Source organism: Trichoderma reesei (genome assembly GCF_000167675.1).
Source record: "Trichoderma reesei QM6a unplaced genomic scaffold TRIREscaffold_14, whole genome shotgun sequence".
In the NCBI taxonomy this organism is placed as follows: Eukaryota; Fungi; Ascomycota; class Sordariomycetes; order Hypocreales; family Hypocreaceae; genus Trichoderma; species Trichoderma reesei.
In genome coordinates this window covers 369,700-384,226 of record NW_006711161.1, presented here as the reverse complement: position 1 = coordinate 384,226, position 14,527 = coordinate 369,700, and the positions used below count along the sequence as shown (strand labels likewise).

General features: G+C 55.8%; 2 protein-coding genes across 2 annotated transcripts; one reads left to right on the top strand and one right to left on the bottom strand.

Annotated features, from left to right (window-relative positions):
• Window positions 1–1,781: 1,781 nt before the first annotated feature.
• TRIREDRAFT_122696 (uncharacterized protein) lies at window positions 1,782–3,944 on the top strand. The gene is made up of 3 exons (XM_006966814.1): window positions 1,782–2,153; window positions 2,236–2,425; window positions 2,500–3,944. Exons 1-3 carry the CDS (start codon window positions 1,897–1,899, stop codon window positions 3,694–3,696), a joined length of 1,644 nt encoding a protein of 547 aa, XP_006966876.1. The 5' UTR covers window positions 1,782–1,896; the 3' UTR covers window positions 3,697–3,944.
• A 1,361-nt stretch (window positions 3,945–5,305) lies between these two features.
• TRIREDRAFT_109040 (histidine kinase) lies at window positions 5,306–9,441 on the bottom strand (the record flags this gene model as incomplete). The annotated part of the gene is made up of 2 exons (XM_006966712.1): window positions 5,306–5,407; window positions 5,485–9,441. The coding sequence occupies 2 exons, from the start codon at window positions 9,439–9,441 to the stop codon at window positions 5,306–5,308; spliced, it is 4,059 nt and encodes a 1,352-aa protein (XP_006966774.1).
• Between the last annotated feature and the right edge of the window lie 5,086 nt (window positions 9,442–14,527).

Sequence of the window (14,527 nt, the reverse complement as noted above, 5' to 3'; positions counted from 1 at the left end):
CGAGCGCAGATCACTGTTTGCTGCTAATTACGCGTAACGGCTCGTGGACCTTGGATGCCCGTTTCTTTTCATCAACGTCGTCGAGAATGAGCAATACGATGCCACGCTGCACCGCGAGCCGACATTTGCCATCCCGGCCGGCCGTCCACTTTTCCACCAAGGAGTAATGAAGCAAATCAATGCGCACTACTCGTAATACCTTGGTACCTACCCAGCTCGGTCTGCCATGTCTGTATCTCGAACGAGAGAGCCCGGCGTGTAGTTTCAGGCGTCGGGCAAAAAAAAGGGGGGGCGCCTAATCTCGATGTCCATGTACTTTGCACGGAGTACTACCTACTCAGTAATTACTTGCATCACCCAGAACAGATGCCGAACCATCACCATTGCTCGGTGTGGCTGCTCTCTTTTTCTCATCAAGGTGCTAGTATTACTGTATTATCCAGGAGAAAACCAGATGCTGGTCATCTGGATGGAGCAACAGTATCAAGTCGGCAACCCTTACATCTCAAACGCTGCCCTAAACTGCTCGCGCCAGCGCTGCTAGCAAACAACCACTAGCCGCCAGCAGCAGCAGCATCACCAGACGGATGGTCTCCCGTATCACCTTGGAGATGCGCAGCTGCGCTGCAGCAGGCGAAAGATGGATCGTGGGGCAGGCAAGATAATCTAAGATGGCCCCCTTCACTATGCACATAGGCGTCCAAGGGTTCACGGCGATCCCCATGTCGAGCGAAAAAAAAGCTTCCACGGAACGGGTTCGAGCTTCCATCATTACTGCACGTTTGACTCTCGCATGATGCCTTCGTGCCTCTCTCTCTCTCTCTCTCCATGTCAGGTACGCGGATTTCCCGCCTCGGTTCCCCGTGCTCAACAAGCCCTCGTTATTAGCACTTTGTATTCCGCCCTGCCTGTCTTATCGGCGACCCTTGCCCATGGCCCAGACGGGACAAAGGAACAAAGGAGAAAAAGGGCTGTCGTGTTGATTTTAAATGAGCAAGTGGAGGCTGGGAGTCATTTCACCTCGACGACGAGCCAGACAAAGTTGAGCTCAGCATGAACCTGAACCTGACGACAAGGGACACGGCGGGACCGTGCGAGCAGCGGCACATGCAGCACGGCCCTGCAAGTACCTGGCCCGTTCGGGGCAGCCCCGCCGCGAGCCCTGGCACCTGGGTGGCTGCCGAACATTTCTGCCCGCCCACTAGCGCAGGCCGGTCGCGGGTCTGCAATTTCAGGCCCACTCGCTTAAAGCCCGCACGGACCAGCTGCGGCCCACTGCAGCCACTGCAACCACTGCGACCCTTTCTCTCCCCCCCCCAAGACCCTCTGCAAACCCCCCCAAGAAACAGCGACTTCTCAGGGCATTCACGCCGCCGACGCAGCGCTAGCGGGCCTTGACACAGCGAGCCACTGGCCCACTGGGAGCTTCTCCCGCCGTGGCGTCACTGCATCAGAATGGCTGGCGATAGTCGACAGACACCAGACAACGACGATGCAGCCGCATGTGCTCAGCTGTCCAGTCTTGTCTCTCTCAGTCTGCCGATTCCATCCCCCCCCCAAAAGGGTCTGCAGGGTTGATTCCAGGCCTTCTGCCCACTGGTCACACAGGCCCAAGCTCGCCATTTCTCGCCCTCCACCCCCTGGCCGCTCTTATTTTCCTGCCCAGTCCTCGTCCGCGGCAAAGCAAATAAGTAGCCCTGGCCACCCCCTTCTGCTACCGACTCTTCTTCTTCTTCCTCCTCCCACTTTCTTTCTTCACTCACGCTTCACCAGCGCCCGTTTTCCCCATACACCATCCAAAAGGCTTTTTCTGGATCCTTCTTTTTTTTTAATACCCCCCCCTTTGTTTGTTGTGATACCCCCCGCGCTTTAAAGATACCCTTTTTTCTATCCAGAATGGCTGAGGAACAGAAGCCCGTTGAGGTCGCCGCCCCGGTGATCAAGGAGGAGACCGCTCCCGTCGTCGTTGACGAGGCGCCCGCTGCTGAGGCCGCCCCCGTCGCCGCCGTCGAGGACAAGCCCGCAGAGGAGGCGAAGCCGGCCGAGGCTGAGGAGGCCGAGCCCGCCAAGGAGGAGGACAAGAAGGAGGAGGAGGCCAAGCCCATCGAGGAGGGCTTCCTGGGACACAAGGCCCAGGGCGCCAGCTTCCCCAAGTGAGTACCTAGCGACAGGCAGCCGCTTAGATGCTTTGCCCGGGAGGGATCGCGAGTCTTGCTGACCACAGTTGCCCAACAGGAACCTCATCGCCAGCAAGTCCTTCTTCTTCTTCGGCAACGAGGCCGTCGAGGCCGAGGTTCTCGCCGCCTACAAGAAGGCCGAGAAGCACGTCGAGGTTGCCCAGCACAACATCGCCTGGGCTGCCCACACTGGCAAGGGTCTTTTGTTCATCGGCGACAAGAAGGCCCCCCATGGCGTCATCAACCTGGTAGGTGGCCGCCGCCTTGAAGCGCATCGCGCTGCTGCTGTTTTGATCATATAGCTAACCCTGGAATCCTGCAGGCTGATGCCACCGAGCCTGAGACCGACGGCTCTCACAAGTTCCACTTCTCCGCCAAGGGCAACAAGCACACCTTCAAGGCCAACTCCGCCGCTGAGCGCGACAACTGGGTTGCCCAGCTGAAGGCCAAGATTGCCGAGGCCAAGGAGCTTGCCGCCACCGTCACTGAGTCTGAGATCTACAAGCAGACCATTGAGAGCCTCAAGCCCGCTCCCAAGGAGGACAAGGTCGAGCCCGCCAAGGACGAGGCCGCCCCCGCTGAGGAGGCTGCCCCCAAGGCCGACGAGCCTGCTGCTGAGGAGGAGGGCGCCGCCGCCGCCGCCGCCAAGGAGGAGACCAAGGACGAGCTTAAGGTCGAGGAGCCTAAGCGCCGCTCCGCTAGCCGCAAGCGCGCTTCTTTCTTCGGCTTTGGCAAGAAGGAGGAGAAGAAGGACGAGGCCAAGACTGAGGAGGCCGCTGCTGCCGAGACTCCCGTCGTTGTCGAGCCCGTTGCCGAGGGTGAGGCTCCTGCCACTGAGGAGGTCCCCGCTGTCGCTGAGCCCGCTGCCGAGGGCGAGACCAAGCCCGCTGAGGAGGCCCAGCCCGAGTCTCCCAAGGAGAAGCCTGCCGTCAACAAGCGCACCAGCTTCTTCGGCAACGTCTTCTCCAAGAAGGAGAAGAAGGCCGCCGAGGCCAAGCCCGAGGCTGAGTCTCCCAAGGAGGAGGAGGAGACTGCCGCCACCACCGAGGCCGCCCCCGTCATCCCTCCCGTCGAGGCCACCACTCCCCTGGCCGTCGATGTCAGCAGCCCTGCCACCGTCCCCACTGAGACCACTGAGGCTGCTGTGACCAACGGCGAGACCAAGAAGGACAAGGAGAAGCGCAAGTCTTCCCTGCCCTTCACCTTTGGCAAGCGTGACAAGTCTCCCGGCCCCGGCTCCGAGGGCGAGGAGAAGTCCAGCAAGGGCGCGTTCTCCAAGCTCCGTGCTACCATCAAGGGCAAGGGCGCCGCCAAGCCTGAGGACAAGCCTGCCGAGGAGGCCAAGGAGGAGGAGGCCATCAAGGAGGAGGAGGAGACTCCTGCCGCCGCCGCTGCCACTGAGGAGACCCCCAAGGAGGCTGCCAAGGAGGACGAGGTCGCCAAGCCTGAGGAGGCCGAAGCCGAGAACAAGCCCGAGGCTGCCGCTGCCCCCGCTCCCGTCGTCACTGCTGCCGCTTAAGAATCTCGTCGACAGTGAGATTTTTACGACTTCAAGAAGACACACTTTGCAAAGCTTTCCTTTGATATAATTGTCACCGAAAAAAAAACACGCATGAGAGGACTGGGAATGGAAGGATCTGCATTTCTTCACAAGATACCAAGATACCCTGTCGAGACTGCTTTCACTGATACCACTTTCCATTTTGTTGTTGTTTTTTTTTTGCACGTCGATTTGGACGAGAAACTGAAAGGAGAAGAAAAACCCCCAAAAATAATCCTCTTAATATCTTTTTTTTGAGAGAACCAAAAATCTTGATGTTGCTAGTATACAGCATTCGCGTTCTGCTTTGTTTCGATACCCGAGAGGAGGAAGATAATTAATACCTAATATAAAGATGATGTGTGTCTAATGAACCGGTCTACTTTTCGCATTGTGATGTCTGCTTCTCTCCTTTCTCTTCTCTTTTGGAATGTTTTCTCCTGTTTTTGTTCCCCCTCTTGAGCGTTGAGTGTTGTCCTCTCTTAGTGTCGAGTCGAGTCTTTCCTAGACGTAAACCTTGGATACTGCATGAATGCAGAGTCTATATTCACTTGATGATAGCCTTTTCGCACAGTTACACCGGTGGCCTTTTCTCTAAACTAGTAAAAGAGTATCAACAGTTGCCTCACCTTGAGACACAGTAGACTCGCATCAAGAAAAGAGCAGAGTATGGAGAGCAAAATGTTCAGAAAACTCCACTGCTCCCCACTATTTACGCTTATTTACAAGAGTAATACAGCCGACTCCTCCACAGGTTCGCCCTTCTCTACGCGTACATACCCAAGGTAAGGTAGGTAGAGATGCATGACAAAGTTCATCCGAAGTTTGATATCTTGGTTGTTTACTTTCACAGCTTTGCGCCCAGGACAACACAACAAAAGAGCCAACATGGTGCCAACATGGTGGAAATCCGTGTTCGTATTTCTTTCGGATCCTACCTATAATTATCGCCTCCTTTCCACATCGCCGCTTTTTGTTGTACCAAACTCTCGTCCCCCCTCAATCCACCAATAATTCATATATCGCTCTGTCTCAACACATGCTCTAGTGTATATCATGTGTTGTGTGGCGCTTTTCGCGCAGCCCGTGGTAGTTCCTCCCAAGTCGTATATGCAGTAGAGTTTTGTATAGAAAACAAGAAAAGGACAAGAACAAAACTTTGGTATCTGAGGTCGACAGCCTCGTATATGCTGGTAAGATTGAACACACACAGAGAAGTGAAGGATGAAGATGCTGGAAGAAAGAAAAAGAAAAACCCAAGTCCCCGGCCGGCTCTTTTCGTATGCGAGTCCGCCTGCTGCTCGTCGTGTTCCCAAGTATATGAATGAAGAGGAAGACTTTGGCCTCCCTCAAACAGAGTCAAAAAAAAAAGGAAACCAAAAACGCCCGGCTTGTAAATGACACGCTGGGCTCCCACATGTATGCAAATCTAGTGAAAAGAGGTTGAGAAGTAAAAGAATAAAAAGTTATGACAAATGCCGCTTCCGCAAGGGCAGTAATTGAAGAGCGGAGACAAATGAATCACATCGTATTGACCTTGACGACCGCTCCGTTCAAGAGGGTGCGAGGAGCTTCACCGTTGCCCTTCCTATGCGTTTCTCGACACGGAAAGGCTCTGGTACTTGCCCACCAGCTCCTCGATTTTGGGGAGTAGCTCGGGAATCCGGAATGGCTTGGAGATCACATCATCCTACACACAAATCAGCGGTTAGCACCAGTCTCCATGACGTGACGGCTCAAGACGAGCCTGTGGGCTCAACAACTCACAATTCCTGCGGCCTTTGCATTCTCAATTTGCTCGGGCCGTGCGTATGCCGTAACCGCAATGATGGGGATATGCTTGATGATTGTCCCTTCCTTCTCGAGCTGGCGAATCTTCCGCGCGCACGTCATGCCGTCCATGACGGGCATCTCCAGGTCCATCAGGATGACGGAAATGTCGACGCCTTCGTCTTCTTGGCCTGCCCAAAACCTCGACTTTTCCAGCGTCTGCAGCGCCTCTCGGCCATGGTTTGCCACAAACGTATTGTTGCCGTAATTGCGCAGCTGTCGCTGCAAAACCTTCTGGTTCACGATGTTATCTTCGACAATAAGCACATCGAACAGCGGGCTGCGGCCTGCATCTGACTGGCATCGCGAGGCGGGGCCGCTGGCAGGCTGGCCGGTGGTGGCTGGAGCGACCTGGATCTTGCGCTCGAGCTTGAACGGCGTGATGTGCTCATATTGGGATGGGGGGTTCAGGCATTTCCGGCTTTGGACGTAGAAGCTGAACTTGCTCCCGGCGTCCTTTTGGGAGGAAACGCCAATCTGACCGCCTTGCATCTCGGTTAAGATCCTCGAGATGAACAGCCCCAAGCCAGAGCCACCGTACTGCACATGCGTCCGGGGCGAGGCTTGTTGGAAACGCTGGAACAACACCTTCATTTCCTCGTCACCCAAGCCGGCACCGGTGTCCTCCACCGAGCAGTGGATGTTGAAGCGCTCACCGGCTCCCCACTCCTCTTCGTTGTCGATATCCATACCGACGGTCCGCTGTATATCGTTTCGTTCAAAGTAAAACGTCCCCTGACTAGTCACCTCCGAGATGTCCTTGGTCGCGCACATGCTGACGGTAATGGCCCTCTTCTCTCGGCCCTGGGTGAACTTGATGGCGTTGGTCATGAGGTTGATCAGTACTTGCCTCAGCCTGGATGGATCCAGCTTGGCCCAGGTAACCCCATAGGCCTCGAAGCTGTTGTCGACGCGAAATTCAAAGTCAATGTCGTGGGCAAGCAGTTCCGACTCGAACATCTTGAGCGTTCGGTGAACGACCTTGATCGGCTGTTCATCGACGGGAGTGACGGCCAGCAAGTTGGAGTCGAGCTTCGACAGCGTCAGGATGTCATCGACGATGCGCTTCTGGTGGCTGGCGCACAAGTTGATGGTGTTGGCAGCATCGAGGCACGACTCCAAAAGGGCGTCCACCTCTGCCCTGTCCGAATGGGCCGTGAAGGAGCCTATGCTGTTGGCGATCTGGTCCACGCACTGAAGAATGGCCGACAGGGGGTTCCTCATTTCATGGCTCGTAATGTCGATGAAGTTCTCCTGCTGCCGCTTGAGCTCCACGGCCTCCTCGCGCCTCTCGTTCTGCACCTTTTCCGCCCACTTTTGAGAGGAGATGTCGGTGATACAACCGAAAATGGACGCCAGGCTGCCATCGGGGTCCTTCTCGGGAAACGCGCTCATCAGGACCCAGGTGTCGACGGTGTGATCTCCGCACAGCTGACTGCAGTTGAATCGAAACTCCACTGAGATGGTCACTTTTTGCTCCAGAAGCCTTGTCCAAGCCGCCTCCAGGCCCGGCCTATCTTCGATGCGTACGCTGTCCATCCATGCAGTGCCTATCTGTTCGGATCGGGAGTGTCGAGAAATCTGCCACCACATGTCGTTGCAGTAATTGATATGGCCCTTTTCGTCAGCAATGAACATTCCAACTGGCGCGAACTCGGCCATGCGCGTAAACTTTGTCTCCAGCTCATTGGCCTCTTGTGTACGTTGCAAAAGCTGCTCCGAGAGTTCCTGGCGATCCAAAGCAGCCAGGTGAGCGGCTCGCTGTCCACGCCGAATTTCCTCCTCAAACAAGAGAACCGAGGCCATGGAAGTAGCCAGCTGCCGCGACAAAAGATGGATGAAGAGCTTGTAGTCGTCGTCATACGGCCGTCGGGGGTTCACGCCAAGTACGATGAAACCCGTTACAGCATCGCCTGTTGTTGTGGGGATGATTGGGAAGACGACAATCGTCCTGCAAGGGTCACCGAAGCCCCGCCACTCGAATCCTTCGATTAAATGCTTTGGCAGGGTGCCGTCATCCTCTGATAGCACAACAGGCGCTCCGCCCCCTGCCAGCGACTGTCGCACGTAAGGCGCAAACCCTTCGTCTGAGGTACGCAGGTCCAGTGTCGGGGGTGCGGCCACATGGCCCTCTGGGACGCCAGGAGCTCCCTCGAGAACAAGCTGGGGAGAGTACATCTGGCTACCAGAGTGAAGCGATGATACCTCGCTTTCGGCGTCGTCTTTGACGGAGTAAATCATGCTGAAGGGTATGTCGTACTCGTTAAAAGCCAGTCCTTTCCGTACTTGTGGCCAAAACTCGCTGACGGAAGCCGCCGACGCCGTCCGCTCGCCTATCTCCCGCAGTGTTAGCATTCGGCGCTCGTTGATTCTGCGCCGAGTGTTTTCGAAACTGGGATTGAACAGGCCAACGACCTCGCCATCTTCGCCGAGGAGTGGAATTATGGACCATGAGAAGAACGTCTCTTCCAGGAAGCCATGTCGGTTGATGAACAGCTGGTCGTCATGCTTCATGGTCGCTTGGCCAGACTCCCAAGCAGACTGGAATATCGGGGCAAAGTCATCAAAGAGCTCGACCCAGCCCTCCGAGTACCGCTTGCCCATGAGAGATGGATGTTTGCTGCCCGCCAATGCCACATATGCAGCGTTGTAAATGCTGACGTACTCGCGGCCCCAGTACATGGCGGCCGGGTTGGGGCTGCCCATGACCATGTTCGCCATGGCCCTCAGGTTGTAGCCCCATTCGCTCATGGGGCCAAGAGGCGTAGAAGCCCAGTCCACCGACTTGGCCAACTTGATGTGCTCGGGCAAACTGTCGCTATAGGGAATCCTGGTCCAGTCAAAGGTTGACCTCACAGGCTGCGACTGCAGTACCTCATTGGTAAAGTCATCGGGATGTCGTCGGTTGATGTCGTATATCGGCTCAATGGTGCCGGTTGCGGGAGTCGTGTCGGTCGTGTCCATGGGCTCAATGGTGGTGGTCTTCGCGGTGGCGGTGCCAAAGTAGTCCGGCGGCTCGGGAATGTCGCCCGCGGGTGTAGCTGGAGTCGATATGCAGCGGCCACTGTCGTCTTGCCCCAGCATGGGTGCATCACCGTCTCCTTCTTCCTCCTCCTCCTCCTCCTCTTCCATCATGGGCATCGGCGAGGTTGCGTGAGTGGTTTGGCAGGTGATGTTTCCGCTGATGAATCGAAAACGGCGCCTCAAGGTTGTGCACACCCATGTAATCCCCCCATATTCGTATGTGGATGAAGGGACATTGGGGGAGTCGACACCAGTGGCCATCACCCATGCCTTGAAGTTGTTGAACTCATCTGAGGGCCCGGGACTGCCAGGATTTTCCTGGTCGGGGTTTAGCAGGCCGTGAATAGACTCAGCCGCACGCAGCGAGGCGTTGTGGTAGACTGTGGGCAAGCCGGGGCGATGGGCGTTTGCCGGGTTGGCCAGGTCTACCAGGAACGTCGGCCTATCATCATGCTCGAGAAGCTCAAGGACGCCAACACCCTGAAGCATCTGCAAGCCAGGGGGCAGGCTGCGCATGTCGGGGCTCAGGGACGGCGCCGACATGTCCATGGACGACGGCGTGCTGCCGGAGAGGGCGGCGCTCGTGGAGCTGACGCTCGCTCTTGGGAGCTTCAAAGTCGTGACTACGCCTGAAGTCTCGTCGCGGGCATGGGCGAGGATGGCCGAGGCCACGTCCGAGACAGGGACGCTGTGAGGACGAGCATAGTGCCTCGCTGGGGCGTGAGAAAAGAAGAGAGGCGAGACAGCATCGTCGCGGTTCAGCTGGATCGAGCTCACGGAGGACAGGGGGAACATGGCGTCGCCCAGCATATCGAGCCTCCGGGGAGGAGAGGCTCCGGTACGAGGCTTCTTGATCGGCGCCGACCCCATTGCTTGGTCGTCCTTGGCTTTGCTGCGCGACTGGCGCTTTCCGTTGCTGTCAGTGGACGGCAGACTGGCAGCCACAGCTTGGTTGAGGCTTGGATAGCTCCTGTGCGACGGCAGGGCTGTGATGGGATGCGTAGGGGGTGGCGAGCCAAGTCGGGATGTGTGGTTATTGTCTGCATGCCATGGCGTCGGCAGGCCTGCCGAATGGTGTCTCAAGTGGTCCAGGCGGCCCTGAGAGAGGTGAGAAGCGGTGCTGCGGAAGGGTGAAGTAACCCTCTCCAGCGCGGCGGCCAGAGGTCGCGGAGAGGTTGCAGTGGTTTCCTCACCAGAGGCGGCGGCGGGATTCGGCAGCCCGGAATCACACGCGCCGCAAGCCCGAGTCGACGGCGATACTACTGAGGACGCCTGCGAGACGGCGGCAGAAGAAAACGCAGAGGCCGAGGCTGAGGCAGAGGCGAAATCAGAATCAGAGACCGGCGCGGAGGCAGCAGCGGAGGCAGAGGCGAAGCCAGGGCAATCTGCGGAGCTCTCGTCCTGATGCTGCATTAAGGCGCCGGAAGGGGGGAGTTTGGACGAGGGCGAAGATGCCAGAAGGCAAAAGAGACGGCCGTTGGTTCGATGCGATTCGGAAAAAAAAAAAAAAACCCTGGCACAGAACACGAACACGGCAGGCGGCCGATGAAGACCAAGACCCAAGATTCGCGGCCTGCACTGGACGGACAGCGGGGTTATGGCGAGACTGTCGCGCTACCAGAGCGGCGAACCTTGCAAGGACTGGCCGGAGTAGCGCACTGTTAGGGACCTGGGAGAGCTAGACCCAGTGAGAGGGGGTCGAGATCGAGATGGGCCGGCGAGCGAGGGTTCGGGTGGATGAGAGATGGGGTGGATCGCGGAGCGTTGATCCTCGCTGGAGACAGAGCCGCACCTTCAACGGCGACCGCGGAGGCATCAACGGGATGATGGACAAAACGAGCGACAAGGCGGGCAGCTGATGGCCGGCGTGGGCGTATGTAGACGAGACGGCAGTGTCAGGCGGAGCAGGAGGGGGGAAAGGGGGTTTGAGGAAGAGGAGGAGCCGCGTCTTTGTTCTGGGAGAAGAGCAGAAGGCGAGGCAAGGCAAGGCAAGGCAACGGCGTGACGGGATCCAATGGCCGAGGACTTGATTCCTTGCTTATCGCGGTATATCCTCAGAGACGACGACACGGCAGGGCTTATCGGTGCGAGTACAGGTATGTATGGCGAGTCCGCGCCCGTAATAGTCCGTACCGTATGTACGAGTACAGGATGGAGGAGCAAAAGGGGGATCAGATTTGCAATCAGCAACACACAACCGACAGCTTTGATGAGTGTGATCTGAGAAGCGACCAGGGCCGAGCCGACAGAGCTTGAGGTACGAGTACAAGGCACACACCGCAGCCCGTCACAGGCACAGGCACAGGCACAGGCAGGACAAGCTGGCTGCAGGCCGCGATGAGCTTGGCTATTGCTTGGCCGTTGATCCCAGGCGAATGCCGGTCTGCTGTAGGTCGAGCAGCTCAGACAACATAGACGGGAGTCTAAAGGTCGAGAGCCAGGGGACGATTGACAGTCCCGACAATAAGGGTCGCCAGGTGGTGGGACTGCTGATCTGATCAGCACCGACTCTGGCTGTGGAGATGCAGCAGTTGATCGTGAGCAGAGCGCTGATCACCAGCAAAATCATCGATGGCAGCAGCCAGACGCCGGCTAGCTCCAGACCACGGGCGGTTTTCGCATCATGCCATCCAATGCCTGCCTTGCCATGTGTGTACATAGCAGTATGGACGAGCGTACGAGTATTACATCCGAGGACCATGCCGGCACCTGGGCTTGGAGATGCATGCTAGCGGTGCACGGCTCGCCTCTCGCTCCTCCTAGCAGCTGAGCGGGCGCCACGACGCTTCCCAAGTATGTACCCTGCTAACAGCTCGGCGATGGCCACTGGAACGCTTCGGGCGAACAAGGCAGGGAGAAGATGAGGGGGAACAGCGCTGTCTGTCTCGGTGGGGGATGCAAAAGGGCCAGGCTCCATCCGCTCAAGGTCTGCCCATCACGGGTCCTGCGTTTTTTCGGCCGGCTTTTCTTACTCTGCTTGCAGCATCCATCCAATACCATCACCATGTGCTTACGGTGTGTCCCCTCGGTGTTCCCCTCTCCGTTACGGACACTGTGCGGTGCATCAGCTCCAGGGCGTCTTCGGGGAGACAGCATGCGATGCCGCATAGTGCATATCAAAGCTATGCGCACCGTCGTCGGGCGTTTCGAGCTTCCTCACTCCGTACATACGCCTCGCGAGGATGGAGCTCCTCGGGTAATAATTCGCATCCTCCAAGGCCGCTGCTAACAGGGATCCGCGGAGGACCGCGTCCAAGATGGAGTGTGTACATACGATTACATTCTCAAACTGTGGCGGTTCACGGCTATTCCTTGAGTAATACTACCTACTGTTATCCTGATATTGCAAGAAGTCGAGCCTTGTCCGTACTTTGGGAACATGACCAATGCCACACTTCAGAAACAGAGACAGACAGGGTCTCTTGTCATACAGCTGTGTTACGTACTTAGAAGCACGGCCAGTATATGATATCTTGCTCTATGCTTGCAGCTGGGTGCAAAATAGAAGAAAAATCCTTTTTCCTTTCTCATCGCGAGGCAAAGTCAAGAGTCACGCTGGGCCTCAACTACCACCATCGACCGGTCTAGATCTCGTTGCGCCGCCGGCTAGGACAGGGGCCGGAGGGTCATGAAAAAAACTGGTTTTTTAGGGCGGCAAGAAACCAAAAAAAGCGGCGTCGGACGGAGAGAAAGAAAACAAAGTTTGATGAAGGGGATGTTGAGGAAACAAGCTGCTTCTTGTTCCTTTGGTTGCATTTTTCTCTTATCAACCGATGGCCCTGCTCGAGACTTTTGGTACACCCACTTACATGTCCTCGGTCGGTTGCGCGCTCATCATTTAGTACTCCGAAAGAGAAGGGTACGATATGCATGGGTCCACCTCCACGGCGCTCCACCCCCGGAAGTGAAAACTCAGAGAAAAGGCAAGAAAAAAGGCAAAGAAAAGATAAAAAAATAGAAAGAGAGCTTAATAAGCGAGGCATCCTGATGGAGCGAAATATGGGCTTCTTGCTGCATGACAATGTGTGAGAGATGGTATGATGAACCTATCGAGCGTGGTGGAAGTGACCGCACCGGCCACTTGCAGACTGATGCCACATGGAAAAAAAGCAACATAGGTTTTGCATTGCTCTACATGACAAAATTGCTGCTCTAGTGTATTACTGCCTAGGCATGTTGCATCGTGCCTTTTTATCCTGATGGACCCCATTACATCACTTCGTCAGTCCTGGGTCTTGAACCTCGTCACAGCTTTGGCTCCATCAAATCACTTCGCCCGGCACATGTTATTGCGGGATGTAGGCGTTGCACCGCTCTGTTGAAAAGACGGTCATTACAGGCGCACTGTGTCTGGATTTGCGAGCCAACATGCATCCTACAGCAGTGGTTCATGATGGACTTGGAGGTCTTGATTCTTGGGGGCCGTCGAAGTAACGTATGTATGCTCGACGTCCCCCTTCTGCGCCCGCGCTACCCGTTATCACATAAGGTACTCATACAGAATGCGCTGCGGCTATTCTGGATTCTCTCCGTGTAGTATTTTGCTGGCTCGGCCATCATGCAGTCCATGAACGTTTTGCAAAAATGTTGGGAGTGTGAAATAAATATAGACACATATTGGTATAATACGGGCATCATTGAGATGTACTGTTTGGTGGCTATCGTCGCATTTGTGTGCGTATGGTTGGTTTTTGTGTATGCTCATGTTTGCTTTGTCCACCTCGACAATGTGCGGCATCGTGAATTGCAGCTGGCACAAGATACTTTCGCAACTGGAGACATCTAGCAGCAGAACAAGACTTGATGCAGCTTGCGACATCAGCTAAATAGTGTCAGTGACTTCGAATTACTGGCATTTCAATACTCCCGGACTCTCCATGATAGGTTGTTAGCACAGGAGAATTGGAAGCTTTCGTCAGCTCAGCATTGGCGTGGGACATTCAGGGTTCAAGATCGACGACATTGATTGAGTGGAGAGCTGTCTGTCAGGTGGTTGCTGTACTCACCCCTAATACTTCGTAGGTAATCTAGCCCCCCCAAGTACAATCAAAGAGGCTTCAATGTACTTTATCCGGTGGTTATTTTCTCCGTGTCTGTTCAGGATATTTATCACATGGCGCTCTCTGCCGGGTGCAGTTCTCGCCTAGACTCTCCTGTCTCGTCTTGCCGCGCGAGATGGCCGGGTGCCGTCCCGAGCGGAGATCCAAGTGGGGGCTAAAAACTGAGAGACGGCACATCACCCTTGCAAGGTTGCCTCGAGGTCTCAATCACACAATTTCAATATGCACTGTCTGCAGTTGGATCAAGTATCAACACCGAGGAATGGCGTGGCGGCGGCAGCCTTTATAAGAGGCATCTTGCCAGAGCGGAAGAGGCGTCGCCGGGCTCAAAGTCAAGACAAGACAGTCAGCTTACATACCTACACTCAGCTTTTGGCGTCCACGACAAGTGATTGCACCCAAACGGCAGAAGCAACCAACGGCCTATCCACATCACGCTACGAAAAAAAAGGGTTGATGCACAAAGAACGGGAGGATTTGCGTCCCTTGCATGACATAAGGCACTTGTCATGTAGGTTGTTAGTAGGTACCTTAGGGATGAGTGGTGATTGTGCGCTATGGATACATGTACTCGTCTGTATGAACCAACAACGAAGCTTCTCCTCACAGCTCGCATTTCCCCCTCTTTGCAGCACAGAAAAGGTGGCAAGATGGGTTGGATGTCTATTACCCAGACCGTAAGATTGGTGGCGCCCAGGCACCGCTTGAGGCCAGAGACAGGCCCAATGGCTGGCACTCCAGTGGCGCCACCCAGTGGCCGTGTCACCGAATAGGAAGTCAAGGGCGGCGTTGCGCGAACGCTCGAACAACGAGGGTGTAGTAGTATTACGATTGTACGAGTACCAGAGGCAAGTAGTAAGTATTGCTTCGTCCTCGTGCGTACCAGACAGAACTGG